The following is an 18,128-nucleotide window of genomic DNA, read 5'->3' on the forward strand; positions in this document are numbered from 1 at the left end:
GAGTTGGAGGTTGCTGTGAGCTGTGATGCCACAGCACTCTACTAAGGGTGACAAAGTAAGTCTTTAAAAAAAAAAAAACAGGCTGAAACCCTCCACTTTTTTATTTTTTTAAAGCCAGGAGACTCATTTTAATAGAACAGCCCACCATCTACCCTAGAATTTGTAGATTCTTCATTTTAAATTGCATGAGCAAATGATAGCACCCCATTTGAGGCTGCTCAATGTTGAGGGGCTCATTTGTCCTCCCCCAAAGTTGCCCAGAGTCAAATCTACACATCAGCCTTGTCTTCCTTCCCAGCATGTTTGCCAGGTGTGGCGACCCAGACCTTGCACTGGGGGACTGGGGAGTGGGCTGGGCCCACAGAAACATCCCGGTGGCCTACAGGTCACGATCCTCCCTGAGCCACTAGGGGCTACGACAAGCAGTCGGCCAGCTCCCCTGCTTCTCTCTTTCCCAGGGGGCCTCCATCATGGAGGGAGAGAAGGCAGGAGAGAAGGAAGGAAGAGCCAACACAGTGACCATCCCAAGACCAGAGAGATTTCTGTCACCCAGCCCCCCTTTGTCCTGAAGACCCCCTCAAACTCCTACAGCAGTTGAGTACAGCAAACCCAACCCCCCAAGGGCACAGACAGGAGACTGCCCTGCTTCCAGCTCCCACCTTATACTTTTGTCTTTTTAAAAAATCAGTTATGGTGACAGTGATACGGATTGGGTGGTTCTGGGTGTTTGTTGCCTGGGTGATGGGTTTGTGGGGAGGTAGAAAGTGAGGCAAATGGGTATTTTTTCTGAGTCTCACTGAGTACCTTTTGGCCTTGGCTCCTCATGGGTCTTGAAAGCAGAGATTTTCAAAGCCCAATTGATTTTTCTCTCATCTGTCTCTTACCCTGGCTGCGTCTGAATTTTGGACAAAGCCTAATATTGCTGCTCAGTTATTTTGGTCATTTCCTGGGTACAGAAATACTGCCTCGGCCTCCCTTCTAGAATGTCACAGCTCAGTTCAGATACCCATCTCTGAGACTGGGTGGGGTTCATCTTCCCCTGGCAAAGTTTTCCGTTCAAAAGGTTATTCGGGATAGAGGCTGAATGCCTCATCCCCAAACCTGGGGCGGAGGGCCACGCACTCCTGAAATTCATCTTTTCTGGGAAAACCAAGAGCCGCTTTTGTCTGGGGGCTTAAAGGAAATGGAAGGCAATGCGAGGGTCAACCCCACCCTCTGTCTAACTGCGACTCGAGGCGTGACAGTGGCGCTGGGTGGGGGTTCCAATTCATTATTCTTAAACCTGGAACATGCTTCATGTTTGTATCATCAAGAGACAAGGGGGGGAAATCCCTCGGTAACCCACTCGCTAATAGCTCTGCTATTTGACAATTTGTTTGGCAACATATGGGCTTGCTCCTGCAAACTCCCCTCTTAAGTATAAAACAACAGATGGTAAAGAAGGTCTTTCCTCCCAGCACTCCAGGTCTTAATGGGATGCTGGCGGAGGGGCAGGGCTGTGTCCCCGCCGCGTCCCCTGCCATGCGGCACCTTGGTGGAAGCGAGAGCTCACAGCCAGCCCCAGCGACTGCTATTTAAAAACCTGAGCAATTTTCTCGTGTGTGCGCTGCGTTGCTTTCCCGTCTGATTGATTGAGGCTGTTTGTCAAGGGCTGCCATCGAGTCGCTAAAAAGAAAGGTGCCCTGGGGAGCAGCTAAGGATCTTGATGCAAAACTTCTAATATGTTTTATTGCAACTTGTACTTCAAAAGGGGCAGGCAGCACAGAAGGCTTTGTTTGCTCCTGCCCCTCTGAGTGTAACCGTTCTGGGGTAAATGCCAGGGACAATTAGCACCAGGTAACTAGGAGAACAGCCTCTTGATCAAACTCCCCGCCCCCCCCCCCCGTCCTTCAAGTGACACATGCCAAGATGCACACCTCAGAGGTGGCGGTGACAGGGGTGGGGGTGGGGTGGGGGTTCTGGTCGCCTCCGGGGCAGGAGAGTGAGCCTAGTGCCCTTTGGCTTGGTAGATGAGGGACTTGCTTTGGAGATGTCCCACCCAGGCAAGGGGCCTGCAGAGGCCACACCTCTGTGGGGCCAGGTGCCACCTGGGGGATCAGCTAGAGCAGAGGTTCAATCTCCCATCACATGGGGACCAGTCCTGGCCTGGGCCACTGGCCCAGACAGCCCCAGAGCAAGACTGTGCCTCCTGGGGTGGGGGTGGGGCAGGAGGGGAAAGCCTGGTGGTGCAGATCTTACCTTTGCATATTCCATCAGGTCATTGCGGCCCTTGAAGCGGTTGTAGAATTCAGGCATCCTCCAGGGAGCGATGACCTGGACACAGGGAGAGGGATGAGGACTAGGGAAGGGCAAGAGGGCCAAGCTGCTGGCCTCTCCCAGCTCACAAGCTGCATAGCTGGCCTGTCTGGGAGGAGGGCCTGGCTCCAGTGGCCACCTAGGGGTCTCATGAATGTCCTGGGGAGGATGTGGTCTGTAGGGGGGGCGGGCAGGGAGACCCCTTAAGTAGGAGAAGACACAGGCTGCCATGTGGGGGCGTGGCTTTGTAGAGGCTCAAACTCCATAGCAGAAAGGCTGTGTGTCCTGGGGGTTTCCTGCCCCTCTGGACCTCAGTCTCCCAAACTGAGACCTGAGGGATTGAACCAGTTTGGGTCTCATGGGCCCAGAGATGGCACCTGCTACCCTCATCTATCATCTATCCCCTCATCTTGCACCCCACCCCACGGCTGCTCTGGGTGAGTCAGGGAGAGGAGTTGGGAAGAGTCCAAGCCTGACTTGGTCCTCACCCCTCACCCTCATTCCCCTTGAGCCCCACAAGCCTGAGAAACTCAGGGACTGAAGAGTTTCACTGCCTTCACTGCCATAGGGCCCTGCCTCTGGGCTCAGTGACCTGGGTGCATGAGGCGCGCTGCACACGTACAGAGGAGCCAGTTTGGTTTCCCAGCTGGGGAGCTGGGCAGTGGCAGGTGGCCTAGAAGGGCCTGCTTGCTCCTCACCCCGGCCCTTGGCCTGCTCCCATCAGAACCCTGGCCCTCTTCCTGGCCCCTGGAGACCAGCCTGGACCTCTGCCCCTAGTCCTATCCCAGGTTCAGGGCTCGGCCTCTGAGACAAAGACCTGGAAACCAGTCCCCCTGAACCCCCCCAGCCTGCTGTGGGAACTGAGGGAGGCCCCTGAGCCTGGCCGCTGGGCCTGTGGCAAGCCAACAAGCGGCTACGGCTACCGTCCAGGGCTGTGTGGCAGCTTGGCGTTTGGGGTCAAAATAGATCATTAGAGCGCATTACTGCTCCCCTCCAGGCCTCTCTTGTCCCCAGCAGCGGCTGGCCGGTTAAAGGGACAGGGAAAATATTCTACTAAAAGGAAAAAAGATGGAGATGCCTTAGAGTCCCCTGGGTGCTGGAGAAGGAGCAAATCTTCCAGAACTTTAGCTGAAAGGGGTCTCAAGGGAGCTCAGTCCAGGTTTGTGCTGCCTGCCGTGGCAGCCACGTGCCAAGCACCTGAGATGTGCTGCCCACGTGCAGCCCACGCTGGGTGTGGAAAACCCAGGACAGAAAAAAAATGTACCATCCTATTCATAATTTTCTTTACATTGATTACATATTGAATAACATTTTGGGTACATGGGGCTCAATAAAATATGTTATTAAAGTGACGTTACCTGTTTTTTTCTATTTTACTTTTTTAATACTGGCTGCTAAAAAAAACTGGAACGTACACATGGGGCTTGCCTTGGTGGTGTGTCATAGTTCTGCTGCTCTGCACTGCCTGGCTCAGGAACTATGGTCACGGGCACTGCCACTGCAGCCTTGCCCTGGGGCCTGCCCCAGAGGCCCTCAGCAGGCACTGAATGTACCCGCTTGTTCGTGAATAGACAGGGGTCAGGCACGGGTGGCCAGTAGAGAGCCAGGGCATAGCTGGGTGACCTTGACCAGGGCTGAGAGGGCTCCAGGCAGTTCAGAAATCGGTGACCATGGCCCAGGGCCACTCTGGCTTATACCCAAGGAACACTGAGGACACTGGGCTCAGTGACCTGGGTGCATGAGGCGTGCTGACAGGCAGCAGCATTCTCTGTCCAGTGCTCTGGACCATCCAGGCACCTGGACAGTACCTCTGGGAAGAATGAAGGCCAGAAAGAGAGTGGTGTGCCTGGCAGAAGGGCCACTGGATGAGCACCCCCAGCACAGGGAAGATTCAGTAGCACATCCTCCCTGTCCTGTAGAACCTCCCAGAATCCCGAACCTGACCCTTGGAGGAGCAGCAACATCCTACCTTAATCTGAGGGGCCAGCGAGTAGCAGGAGAGCTCAAACCGGACCTGATCATTCCCCTGAAATAAGGAACACAGGGTGTCAGAAGTCATAATATGGAGGTCTGGGGTCTGGGGAGGGCATAGGGCCAGGGGCAGCACATGGCAGAGACTTGGAAGGTGGAGTGTGCACACGTGCAGGATGTGCACAGAGGCCACACACGTGCAGATATGCCGCAGAAGAGGTGTGATGTCTGGGAACCTGCAGGGTAGGGTGTGCTCATGTGTCACTATGTGGGTACACAGTTCAGTCCACAGAATGGGGACAGGGACCCTGAAGGCCTAGGTCCTTGTCTAGACTGCCCCTGAGCTGCCCACATGAGGCTCTTTCTGACGGTCTCCCACTTGCCTGACGACCCCGTCGCAGATGGGAGACCAAGCTCCCTCCGGGGCCTGGGCACTCGGGTGCTTTGATCCCCATGCCCATGACACTGGGAGTCAGCCTTGGTTTCCTCATCTCTGCAATGGCTGAGTGAGGGACAGAGATGGAATCAGATGACCTGAAGGGCCTTTTACTCCTCAGTTCCTCTTTGCACAGACAGGGAAACTGAGGCCCAGAGAGGGAAAAGACCTCAAGGACAATAGCCAGGGTAGGTGCCCTCCTAGCCTGTACCTTCTGCTATCAAGCAGAGTCACCCCGCCCCCACCTGAGCTGCCAGTGCCCAGACACAGCCCCTGCTGCTGACCATACTGACGGTGACGAGGAGGGCAGAGGGTGGGCGCTGGCCTCGGCCAGGCCAGCTGGAGCCCAGGGAGCACAAAGTTGCCCACGCCCTGCCTGCTTCCCGTTGGCTGGTGGCCCAAGGGAGACTTAAGCACTGTGGAAATAACAGAGGGACCTTTCGCCTACTGTGAAAACTGCACGGCACAGCGAGGCAGCGGCGGGAATAACATGTCATTTTCCAGAGTCTGGGCAGGCAACAGGGAAGTACAGGCTCCAGCCTCTCTCCGCAGAGCCAGAGCTGCGTGTGGTGGGCGCGCCTCTCCACACCCCTGGGGCCAGCCCTGCTCACCATCCAGTTTCTCTACTGAGCACTTACTACGCGCTGTCACTTGGAGAGCCACAAGAGACAGTGGGACTCTTAACCTTGTTTTACAGGTGAGAAAGAGAAGCTTAGAGAGGTGAAGCTGCTTGATCAGGGTCACACAGCAAATGCACCCAACCTAGCAGTTCCACTCAGGTGCATGATGACCCCACTGAGAGCGGGTTCCACTATTAACCCATATCATGGATAGGGAAACCGAGGTGAGATGCAGGGTGGCCACAGCCCAAGCCCCATGGCCAGCCCCGTTCTGCAGCAGTGGCAGCTATGATAAGAGGCAGCCTCATTTGGATCTGTGATGAGGAGTGCTGCCTATCCTGCCATTCCCCCATGGCTTCACATTTCCCCTACACAAAAGCGGCTTGTGCCTCCCAGGCTGGGCCCAGGTGGGCTGCTATCTGCCCCTCCAGATGCCACCATGGGGACACCCATCTGTTCAGGAGCCAGAGACCCAGGAAGAAGCCAAACAGACGGCTTCCTGGGCTCCAGCTCTGCCCTCCCAGAAGCCAGTCCTATCTTCCCTGACCCCAAGGCCCCAGCACAGGGAAGCTCCCCTAGCCAAGGGGGATGCAGTGTCTCACACACGTGTGTCCACATGTTGATATGTGAGCACACATGTGTAAACACACGTGAGCATGGGCCCGCTGGGACTGCAGGGCCTGGGGCTTTCCCATCTGCCCTGGGACAGCCATACAGATGGCACCATTTACAAAACTCCTGCCCCCTAGCTGTGCCCCTGCCAGAGTCTCAGGCTCGTATTTCTAGGCCCCTCTCCCCAAACTGGGGGGAGGGAGACCCTGGGAGGGGGCTGCTCTCTGCACTGTTCTCTGTTTAGGTGGGGCCAGGCTGGCAGCAGGCCCTGGAAGGTGAGAATGTGGCTCAATTTCTATGCCAGGTGCTATCTGTGGGGCCACAGGGAAGGGGCTGCCCAGCATCCAGGCCTCGTGGGCTGTTCCTGGAGGCCAGTTTGCCCTTCCCCCAGCGTCACTGGCTAAGTTTTGCTGCCCCTGGACACACTGGTGTCACCCTCCCTGAGCCCAAAGGCCCATCCTGTGATGGTGCCCAGTGTGCAGAGGACAGCCAGCCACAGAGTGAGCAAATAAACTCCTGCAGCCAAATGGCTCCCAGGGGACGGCTCCTGCCTGCCCCCAGCCTTCTTGGTCCTTCCCACTCGTGCCTGCAGTTACTGGAAATTGTCTCCAGACAGGCTGCTGGGGGCTTTCTCAGGTACTATACCCAACTGGAAACTGAGGTATGGAAATACTGGGCCTGTCAACCCTCCAGAAGAGGTGGCAGAGCCAGGCTGGCACAGGCTCCTGGCATCCCAGGTGGCCTTCCCGCTTTTGGACTTGGAGGCCCCAGTGATGACTGGAGTCTGACTATCCCTCCTGTGGCCCAAGTGTGAATGTGGGATGCCACCTAGTATCTAGCTGCTACTGCCACAGAGGGCATCCTTCCAGGACTCCGCCCTGCAGGCCAGGGCCGGGTGCAGAGGACCCCAGGCAGAGCCTCCCCTGAGTCAGCCCAAACGCCTCAAATGTAAGCCTGTGGCTCCCTCTGGTGGCCATATGGAGACATGCACAGTTGTCTCAGTTGCTTGTGGGATGGTGCGAGGGGGGAGGGGTGCGTCTCTCCCTGGACAAGTGGGAGGGCGCCCAAGCCAGGGTACACCCCCTCCCCACGCACACACACACTCCTACTCATTTCACAAGCCCTGAGTGCTGCCAAAATGAACCTTAACTGTACTGTTGGAGGGATCTTCTCTGGGCAGGACCCTTCCAGAGTCCTGATCCCCAGGCCTCCACTTGAATGTCTCCTGGGATGGGGAGCTTGCTGCCCAGCTCATTCCACCCAGGCAGATAAGATGGTTTGAGGGGCTTTGTTTATTATGCACTGACATTTGTTATCGATGACTTTGTATCTGTCCCCAGAACCGGTCTGACAATCTCAGCATCAAGATACTTGCTCCACTGAGTGTTCACTATGTGCCAAGCTTTGGACCTGGCACCCTCTCGCTCCCCACCTTGCATCTGCTCTCCTCCCCCTTGCTTGCTAAGACACAGGCTCCCCAAGGGCACACAAGCCTGAGAAATTCAACAGCACGCTGGTGCCCAGCTGGCGCCCAGCCTTACAGCCACTGCTACAAGCTTGCTGAACTAGCACCCAAGCAAATAAACGAGTGCATGACTAGTGCCATCCTGGTAGGTGGCTGTTTGCAAGGCCGCCCTCAGATCACGCCTCTTCCTACTTAACCTTAGCTGTGTGTCCCTGGGCCACAGTGACCAGGGTCTGCTCCTACCATCAGCACCTCTACCACCAGCCTGGGGCAGGTGAGGTAGTAAGCTCCCTGTCACGGGGAAGTTCAGAGCCTTCTGACTGTGGGGTTCTTAAGCAGCCAACTCTTGCACAAGGCTCTCAGCCTGTGAGAGCTCATGACTTGAGAGTCTTTATAAAAACATCCCTGCCGGTTGCTGTATTGTGAAGAAACCTTGTTCCTAAGGGCTGCCGTCTGCTGGGTGGCATGCTGAGGGCTTTCCTGCCTCTTGCCCTCCAGGGTTCCCCTTCAGTCTGCAGTAGTGCACACAGGCCAGAGGCAGGGGGTATGATGGGGTGAATTATGTCCCCCAGAAAGAGAGGTGCAAGTCCTAGATGCCAGCACCTCAGAGTGGGGCCTCACTTGGTCTTCACAGAGGCAGTTAGGTTAAGATGAAGTCATTAAGTGCTTGGTGCCCACAGCACAGTGGTTACAGCACCAGCCACATACACTGAGGGTGGCAGGTTTGAACCCAGGCCAGGCGAGCAAACCAACAATGACAATTGCAACAGAAAAATAGCCAGGTGTTGTGACATGTGCCTGTAGTCCCAGCTACTTCGGAAGCTGAGACAAGAGAATCAGTTAAGCCCAAAAGTTTGAGGTTGCTGTGAGCTGTGATGCCACAGCACTCTACTAAGGGCAACATTAGTGAGACTCTGTCTCAAAACAAACAACAGAAAGATGAAGTCATTAGGGTGGGCCTTCATCCCCAAGACGGGGGTCCCTATGAAAAGGGACAATGCGAACACAGAGATACACACACAGAGGGAAGACGATGTGGGGGCACAGGGAGGAGATGGCTTTGGATAGAGGACAAGAGGATGGTACAACAGCTGGCAAAAGCTGGAGAGGCCTGGAAGGATCCTTCCTGGTGCCACAGGGAGTGTGGCTGTGACACCCTGAGTTTGGACCTCTGGTCTCCAAAACTGTGAAATAATACGCTTGTATTTAATCTGTAGTTTGTGACATGTTGTTACTGCAGCCCCAAGAAACTAAGATGGGGTGTGGCCCCCATTTTGCAAATGAAGAAACTGAGGCTCAGAAAGGGCAGGGCGCCTGCCCTGAGGCAGCAGCAGAGCTGGGAGTTTGAACCTGCTCTGCCAACTCGGGGCTTCCAATTCTTTTCACTACATCCCACAGTGACTCAGTGACCTTGATGACGATGTTCCAGAGCCTCAGCACAGGTCTGCCAAATGGGGTGACATAGCTCCCACAGCAAGGAGCAGTTGTGAGGGCTTGGAATAGTCAGCACTCCCAGCATACAGGGCGTGGGGAGAAGCTGTCCTTCTCTTTCTCATTGGGGTCTTGACAAAACCAGCCTGCCTGCTGTACGTTGTTTAACGTACTGGAGGCACAACCCCAAACTGCTCGAGGGTCATTGTCTGGTCTCCCTCACAGGGCTCTTGCCTCCTTCTCCCTTGCCTGGCCCTCCCCAGGTGCCTCTGTCACTGTGCCTCACCTTTCCTGTGGCGCCGTGAGACACATACTTGGCCCCTTCCCGCTGGGCAATTTCCACCTGTTTGCGGGCAATGCAGGGCCTGGCAAGCGAGGTCCCCAGGAGGTAGCGGTCCTCATACAGTGCACTGGACTGGACAGCGGGCCAGATGAACTCCTCCACAAACTCCTTGGTGACATCCTCAATGAACACCTGTGAGAGAGGAGACCGTGAGGGGAGCCCATGTTCAGCAAGGACAGAGCCCAGTCAGAATGCAGAGGCCCAGGGGCTCAGGTGGCCTGCATCAGGGCCGACACCCGCCATGGATCATAGTAAGCTGTGTCCCCACTTTTCCTTCTGCGTCTGCAGCAGCTGTCATTCATGGATCTCAGCATATCCCACTGTTACTCTCCCTCCTGCAGACATTTCTAATCAATCCTGGTACACCATCTAGCTGACACTGGATATGGCTCCTAAATCCCTCCCAACAAGATGGAATTTAGTTGCCACCCAGGATCGAGAGCAGCAGCTCTCAACCAGGGATGGTTTTGTCCCCTAGGAGGCATTTGGCAATATCTGGAGATATTTTTGGTTGTCACAACTGCCAGATCAGGGGGTGGGGCAGCGATTCTGGCATCTGGTGGGTAAAGGCCAGGAATTCTGCTAGACACCCTGCAATGCACAGGACAGCCAGCCATGTGTAAACAGTGCCACGGGTGAGAAACCCTGATCTGGAGGAATGGCACTTAAAACGTAGACATCCAGGGAGGTCTCCTTTCAGGAAGACTCTGAGTGCACGCATGATTAATAATGCTACTTATTTGCTGTTTTCACCATGTTGACATTTGTACTGATGGTGCAAAGCAATGATGGAGCCAGGGGCTGGTGCCTTCCCCAAACTGTTTTCATAATCACTGTATGCATGCCATACCCTCATGGGACAAGTTTCACTTACGAACAGCCCCAGTGGAGAGGCAAAATGTTTACTTTTACTGAATCTCAACCCTGGAGTATGAAATGTGAAATGCACATGAAGCTCTTTTGCCACAGTCTGAAGAATAAAGGAAAATTATGTGTAATATTTGAGTTACCAGCTAAACTAGCCACGTTTTTCACAGAACATCAGATTGATAGACAGAATATGGTCAAAACTCAGTCTGAATGACTGATCTCAGACTCTTGGAGATAGGAGACAAACTAGAAGGGATGCAGGAGAGGGGAGCTCTGGGGCAGGAGCACCCATGCTGTCCCTCCATGCCCTTGCCCCACTCCCAGGCCCAACTCTGCCTCCCATTTGGTACCTTCTTGGCTCCGAGTTTCAGTGCCTTCTTCCTGGCTTCCTCAAAGTCTTCTTTCTGGCCAATGTTGGCCTGGGGAGCAGAAGCACAGAGGCCCCATCAGCCCAGACAGAAAAGAGACTGAGAGAGACCACAGCCCACCAGGCTCTGGGGAGAGCCCTGAGCAAGGACTTTCCATACACAGACGTCCTTCAGAGGTGGCTTGCACTTGACAACCCAGGTCACAGCAAGGAGGAAAAAGGGCATAGCCCAAGGTCTGGAGAGGTTGGGAAACTTCCAGGAGCTAATCCTGGGGATTGGATACTGATTCTTGCTGAGAAGTCGTTTCTATGGGGTAGAGGACTGGCTGAGCCTGGCCCTGGCCACACAGGCTGCTGGGACACAAGCGTTCACTGCCATTACTGGAAAGCCTGTTTCCTCTGGAACCCACCTATCTCTTATAGCAAACTCAGGGAGCCCTAAGGGCAACTCTTAGCTTGTCAGGAACTTCTAGGCTTCCAGCTCACCAACACGGCCAAGGGAAGTGACTTGGCCATCCTGAGGCAGCTGCGGGGGCAGGAGGCTGAGAGGCCCATGCTCAGGAGTCCCTGGCTCTGGAGCCCTGGCCCCTTTTCCATGGCTTCTGTCTAGGCCGGGACATGTTTCCCGCTGACTGGTCTGTGCCTAGAGACTTCCTCCCTGTGTGCTGCTCGCCAGACTCTGGAATCTGTCCAGAGCCCAGTAGGTGCTTGTCTGAAGTCTCACTCACTTCTAAGTCGGCCAGGTGGGTGGCCCAGGGGTCTAGACTGCCAACTCCAAGCTCTGACTGGCCCCCAGAGCCTCACATTCCCCCACCTGAACGTCAAGGGCTTTGGGCACCGTTAGATGTGGCATATTGACTAGAAAAAAACACTCTTGGCAACAGTTAACTTTTATCTGCCCAAACCTATCCTTGCTCCTTCTGGGGACAGGACCTTCTTTCCTGGACCCCTTTCTACAGGGACCAACCGGAGTAAATCCCATCTCTGACTCACTGGAGGAGCAGGCCATGACCCAAGCCCACCGCCCGTGACTCAGCTGTGGTGACTAAAGTGACTCTGGCCAGTGCGAGTCCCTAGGCCACAATGGTGAATGAGGGCCTGTGGGCAGCCTTGTCTCCCTGTGGAGAAGCCAGGTGTGAAGCCAGGTAAAGCGAGAGACAGATGTGGAGAAGCGCCTGGATCCGGCCCTCATACCCCTTCCGGCCCTCATACCCCTGGACCTCTCCGTTACATGAGCCAAGACCTGTTTTGTTGTTTGCTGTTTCTTTTTTGCTTCAGTTAGAGTGGAATTTCTAAAATTTGCAACCAGGAGTCCTGATGAGTACAGCAACGTGGAGAAGGATTTAGAGGCTGCGTCCAGGTTCACCAGAAGCAAAGCTGTTTTGATCAGGGATGACTGGGATAGACCCTGGGTGGGGAGTGGCACAACACATCACCTGTTACCTGTGACCTATCTGCCTTCCCAGAACTAGGTGACATGGAATCCTTCCAGCTTAGGACTCTATAATTGTTGCTGAATTAGTAGAGGCTGGAGGCTGACAGGGCCTCCGCGGCCTGCAGCAGCTCCCAGCCCATGGCCTCTCTCTAAGCAGCCTGGCCCAACAGCACTGCCAAAGTCAATTCTGTGTTTTTCCCCCTAACTGTCCCCAGCTTAGGAAGGTATCTGGAGGATGTCCATTTCTCAGATGAAGAAAGTAATGTCGCATGATGAGAAGCTATTTTCCTAGCTACAGCTGAGAAAGGCTTAGAGCAGGGAGGCAGGCTTGGACAGGTGACAGCAAGCAGACAGGCAGACACCTGGACAGAAGCTGGCAAGGACAGGCTGAATGGACAGACAGGCATGGACAAGCAGGACAGACATGCCGGCTCCTCCCTACCAGGTAAGCAATGACATCGTAGCCTTGTTCCTTCAGCCACACGAGGATGCAGGAGGTGTCCAGGCCGCCACTATAGGCCAGAACCACTGAGCCTTTGCTGGACATCCTGTCTGGGGGGAATAGTGGAAGAACATGAGTGATCCGGAGCAGCCAGTCACCCCTGCCGGTCCCTGCCCACAGCTCTTGTTCTCACAAGGCCCAGCCCCCAACTTGGCCTTGGGCAGCTTTATTCTCTGGACAAGCTGACACTGGGGGAACAGGATGGTCACTTTCTGTGCGCCACCCCAGGGAACCTGACCCTGCATGCTGCACACCCCCACATAGCATGCAGGGGCCTGGGTGGCTGATGTCAGAGTTTGTTGCTGGCAGGGAGAGGCTTTTCTTCGGGCAGTCCCCACCAGCCAGAGAAGACGCCTGAGGCTGAGCTGTCAGGCCAGGATGAGCAGGCAGTGGGGAGACCTGGCTTTGCCTCTGGCGGCTGATATGCCCCAGTCAGCATGGATGTGCTAGGCAGGGCTCCAGGGGGACCCCATGTGGGGTGCCCTCCCCAGCACCAACCATGAGCCCATGGAGCAGAAGCCATCATTTCCACTGGGTAGGGGGACAGCAGGGCTCAGGGGTGCGCTCCTAGCCACAGGGTCTGGCTCCCTGGGTTCAGACCCAGCACGACCCAGCATGAGGTGCTGCTTCTATCCACAAGGGGACCTGGATGCTGGCAGGGGTTGGGGAGTGAGGTGCTGCCAGGTACTTTTCTACCTGGAGCCCCACTAAACCCTCACTCACTGGAATTTTAGCCACAGTGATGCAAGTAGGTGGGAAACACAGTCCCCATCCACTCTGCAGAGACTCAGTTGGGAGGGGCTCTGAGACCAACTACTGCTACCTCCCCACCCCTGCCCAGGTGAGGAAACTGAGGGCCCGAGGACAGGGATAGGTAGACAGAGCACCTCCCTGTAACGGGGTCACTTGGAGGAGGCGTAGATGGTAGAGCCAGCCCTGCCGGGGTGGGGGGTGCCAGCCCCCACCCCACCCCACTCCTCACTGCACTGAGGCTTCACAGCCTACCTCGGGTCCCCTGCCTTGTACTGAAAACACGTGTAGTGAGAATGAGATAAGAGTCTGTCAGGCTAAGGCGGACATGACACAGCTGGTCTGGTCATTTGGAGTCCTAAGTGACCTTCACCTCCAGCTTCTCACTCTTATTGTTTCAGCTCCCACCCTAAAGATGCCCATCTTGAGTAGTTTAGGAAACTAACTTTTAAATCGGAAATGTTGTAATAGATTGCCACTGAGTTGTGCTGTTTATTATTTAAAGTAAGGGTTACTGTGGTCTTTGCTGTGAACCATTATATATAAAACTGTAATTTTGGAAATGGAAGATTAGAACAGTCTTGGAGAGGCCACTCCCACTGTCCTCCGGAATCGCTGGCCTTCTGACAAAGTTTGGTGGACCTATCCCCATCTCTGCATATTGACTGACAGTGACAGGTGGCGGGCAGTAACAGTATCACGGTCCTTTTGGCCAGAGGCTCCCCCGATGGCTCTGTCCTACCCTGGCTCCTGGCACTCGTCAGGTGGCCCTGAGAGCAGATGCTGTTCCTGTGCCCACTTTGCTGAAAAGGAAATTGAACATCATACGTCCAAGGTCGTAGGACCAACAGGCAGCAGGGCCATCTGATCAGCCCCTGTGAACACCTGGCCCCAGCATCCCCCATTTACAGGGTATGTTTGTGTCTGGGTGGGAACATTTCCACTGCAGTTTCACAAAGGCCAGAGCCACCTGGAGGTCCTTATTAGAAACTATGGGGGCAAATTGTATCTCTCCACAGACCTAGGGGAGCCCAGGAGGGTCATCCTGCCGTCCCTGGTGAAATGATACAGGCTTGTCCTGAGCACCCTCCTGTGCCTGGGAGCTTGGAGAGGAGAAGTGGCTGCCCTAGGCCACCGGTCCTGAGCTACAGAGCCTGGATATGTAGCCGGGTGGACTTTGGAGCTGACCATGTGCTTGCGCATGCCCCACAGGCCCACCACCTGCCAGTCCCAGGCTTATAGGCCCCTGCTGCCCTTTGGACTTAGTATGCAACCCCCTGCCAGGCTCTGGGCTGCTGGGGACTCCATAGGCCCTGACCCTGGAGCTAGCAGCTGGTGCCCATGGCAACCGCAGTCAAGCAATTGGCCATCAAGGATGTAGGGAAGGAGGAAGAGAGGGAGGAAGGAAAGACTTGTATTACAAAGTACCTGGGATCAGAGGTGTGGGTTCCCCACTTCCAGAATCTGTCTTCACGGGTCAGTGAACCACTCTGCAAAAACAAAAGCTGCTCAGCTGTCTGCTTGGCCTCCCCACAAATAACCTTGCTGAGTGGGAGCTCTGGGGAGGCCCAGGAGCCCCAGGACACTGGTCTTGCTTCCTGCACCAGGAGGCATTCAGGGAACGTGTGTGAGCCTACCTTTATGTATTTGAGAGATGGTGGTGGTGGGGTGTCCTGCTGCATATTTTATTTTTTAATTTTTTAAACTGTTTTTGATATAGAGTCTCACTATGTCACCCTTGGTAGAGTGCTGGGGCGTCATAGCTCACAGCAACCTCAAACTTTTGGGCTTTAGCGATTCTCCTGCTTCAGCCTCCCAAGTAGCCCACCACGATGCCCAGCTATTTGTTGTTGTTGTCATTGTTGTTTAGCAGGCCCGGGCCGGGTTTGAACCCACCAGCCCCAGTGTATGGGAGCTTGGAGAGAAGTGGCCTCTCTGGCCACTGGTCCTGAGCTACTGAGCCTGGACATGTAGTCAGGTGGACTTTGGAGCTGTGAGCTTTGGAGCTCAGAGCTAACCACTGAGCAACAGGTGCTGAGTCCTGCTGTATATTTTAAAACAACTCTATTGAGGTACACTAACATACTATAAACTGCATAGTTTTAAACTATCTAACTTAGCAAGTTTCAGCATGTGACTCACCAAGGACATCATCACCAGTCAAGATGATGGACGTACCCATCTATGATGAGTTCTTCCATTTGGGCTTATCCCCATTTTAGAGACAGGGAAACTGAGAACTTGCCTTAGGTCTCACTGCCTGGTAAGTGGCAGAGCCTGGATCCAAATCCAGATCAGCTCTGCTCCTTAGCCCACTGTCTAGGCACAGGACTGCCCCTCTCTGGGAGGCTCAGTGGGCTGTGCTGGGTAACGTGTAGTCTGGGGTGGGTAAGGAGGTGCTGGCCCAAGATTCATTCCACTCTGGGAGTCAGCCCTGCTATACTCCCTCCCTAAGGCACCTAGAGCTGAGAAAGTGGGGGGAGGGTGGTTCCTTGGCGACAGACCACTCGTGCCTGCACCTGCCCAGCCTTGGTGACCTATCTTGCCTCATCACCCATCAGAACACATCACACCCTATTCTATAATAATTGTCTTCCTCCAACTATGAGCTCCATGGGGACAGGGACCATCTCCCAGACACATGGGGCAGGCAATCAGAATGATGCTGCTGGTTCTACCCTCTGGAGGTAGGACTGCTCCTCACTATAGAAAGAGAGGTCTGGGGTCCCCACAAGGCCTGGATCTTCTGTACGCTCATCCAGAAACCAGTGAGCCCTCCTGCCATTGAGGCTGCAGGCGAGGACACTGGGCTCTGAGCCTTGGCCTCTGCAGCCTGGCAGTATAAAGGGGTGCGTGTGCCCAGGCATGTATGCCCGAGTGCATGCCTGCTCTTGTGCCTATGTGTGTATGGGGGGGGCAGCATGTACCTAGAAGTGTGTACCTGAGAGAGGGCAGGTGTCCCTGCTTATGTGTGCCTGTGTGCACAAAAACAAGCTGGGCAGGTGGGCTAGGAGAGGGACGCGACGGGACATGGCATTGTTTCTGCCCTCCCTGTTCCCCACCCCCCAGCCTCAGTATAGTCCAGAAACTAAATGCAGCTGACCATTTAATTTGGGGGACCCAGCGACAGGGAGAGGAGAAGGAGCAGCATGCAAACTGATGGGTGAGCATCCACAGAAGCCGGGCACGGCAGGAGCTAAGTCCGCCAGACCTGGGTTCCAGGTGATGACAGCCACTGTTATCCTAAATAGCCATGACATACAGGGAGCTACTAGACAGGCCCTGGAAGGGCCGAATGAGGCTGGGAGCCTGGACACAGAGTCTTGTGACCTCCTGTACTCTGGGAGGATCACAAACCTCACAAACCTCCTGTACTCTGGGAGGGTCACAGGGTTTCTGCTGTGACTTAGATCAGCTGTGGGGCACCAGCCTCCCTGGCCTCCGTGAAGCACAACATACCTGCTCCTCTGATGGCTCCAAACTGATTGGCCCCTTTCTTCCCCACCCCAGCTGCAGACCTGCAGTACTGATTAACCATAAACTTAGGCTAGAGGAAGAGTGCTTTGAAGAGAGAACCACTTTAAGATAGGGGGATATTGTAGAACCTTGTAATCTATGAGGAGGAATCTGTTTAATCTATAGTATGAGGATTGATAACATTGCTGATACTTGCCCTTACTGTAAGAGTATAAAAGTTACAAAGGGAGGCAGGAGGGCAGAACAGCCCTTTAGGGAGATATCCTCTTTGCTCTCTGGAATTGCTGGCTTTTCTGTAAATAAAAGTGAATTGTTGATCTCTCATCTGCTTTTCCATTGATGGGCTTGGGTGACAGGTGGATGGATTCCTTGGTCCCGCAGCACAGTGGCCTAAGGTCTCTGAGTATGACTGCTCATTGGCCAACAGGGTGAGAGCAGCCTGCCCTTCACAGGGCCCGGAAGGATTCCAAAGGACACTGGGGAAGGAGCTCAGAGCTGGGCATCAAGTGTGTGCGTACTCAGCTCTCGGCATCACCACCACAGCTAATCTTGGGCAAGTTTCTTGCTTGCTAGGCCTCAATTTCCCCATCTGTACAAAAATCTAAATGCCCAGGCCGGGTGCAGTGGCTCACGCCTGTAATCCTAGCACTCTGGGAGGCTGAGGCGGGTGGACTGCTTGAGCTCATGAGTTGGAGACCAGCCTGAGCAAAAAGCGAGACCCCCCCATCTCTACTAAAAATAGAAAAACTAAGGCAAGAGGATCACTTGAGCCCCCAAATTGGAGGTTGCTATGAGCTATGACGCCATGACACTCTACACAGGGTGACAGCTGAAGACTGTCTCAAAGAAGAAAACAAACCTAAATGCCCTTTTCATTCTGACACCCAAGCACACTGGGCTTCCTCGCGGGGGGAGGTGCCTGGCAGACCCTGGCTCAACTCAGCTTCCCCCAGTCTCAGCGCTGTTCCCCTCACTCCCACCGAGGGCCCAAGACAGGTGTGCCCACCTCCCAGGCACATGCCTAGACATCCTTCACCAGCAGACATACATGGGGAGGGGAGTGACTTCATGCCAAGCTGTCTGCCAGCCTGCTTTTGCTGGTATCCTCTGTGGCCCCAGCCAGAGCCACCTGGTCAGCTTCCAATAAACAGGGCAGCCAGCCGGGGAGCTCACCCAACACTAAGGAAAAAGCCACTACAAAATGTAATCCCAGCACTCGGGGAGGCTGAGGAGGGAGAATTGCTTGAGCTCAGGAGTTCAAAACTTGTCTAGCGAGAGTGAGACCCCGACTCCTAAAAAAATGAAAAACCCAGCTGGGTGGCATGGTGAGCGCCTGTTATCCCAGAGGCTTCTGGAGGCTGAGGCAGCAGGATGCTCACAGTCGAGTCCAAGGTTGCAGTGAGCTATGACGCCATTGCTCTCTGCTCAAGGCATGGGGTGGGGTTCTGTCTCAACAACAACAACACAATAAAAAATAAAATGTCAGAGCTGGAGCAATGACAAGAGCAGACACCAGGCTCAGAGTCACAGGTGCTATCATTTCTGTCATTTCTC

The 18,128-nt window shown here is 54.7% G+C and overlaps 1 protein-coding gene across 2 annotated transcripts in view; it reads right to left on the reverse strand.

Moving 5' to 3' along the window:
• Positions 1–18,128, reverse strand: part of ASS1 (argininosuccinate synthase 1) — a 50,069-nt gene that overhangs the window by 29,817 nt on the left and 2,124 nt on the right. For both annotated transcript variants that reach the window (XM_003794898.3, XM_023516116.1), the window contains exons 2-7: positions 14,526–14,587; positions 12,288–12,397; positions 10,394–10,462; positions 9,117–9,305; positions 4,265–4,321; positions 2,239–2,313 (exon numbers count right to left, since the gene is read on the reverse strand). In XM_003794898.3, the coding sequence (XP_003794946.1) occupies positions 2,239–2,313; positions 4,265–4,321; positions 9,117–9,305; positions 10,394–10,462; positions 12,288–12,392 (495 nt within the window). In that variant the 5' untranslated portion in view covers positions 12,393–12,397; positions 14,526–14,587. The remainder of the gene's footprint in view (positions 1–2,238; positions 2,314–4,264; positions 4,322–9,116; positions 9,306–10,393; positions 10,463–12,287; positions 12,398–14,525; positions 14,588–18,128) is intronic.

The sequence above is a fragment of the Otolemur garnettii genome, unplaced genomic scaffold (assembly GCF_000181295.1).
Source record: "Otolemur garnettii isolate 467f Iridium unplaced genomic scaffold, OtoGar3 scaffold00087, whole genome shotgun sequence".
NCBI lineage: Eukaryota > Metazoa > Chordata > Mammalia > Primates > Galagidae > Otolemur > Otolemur garnettii.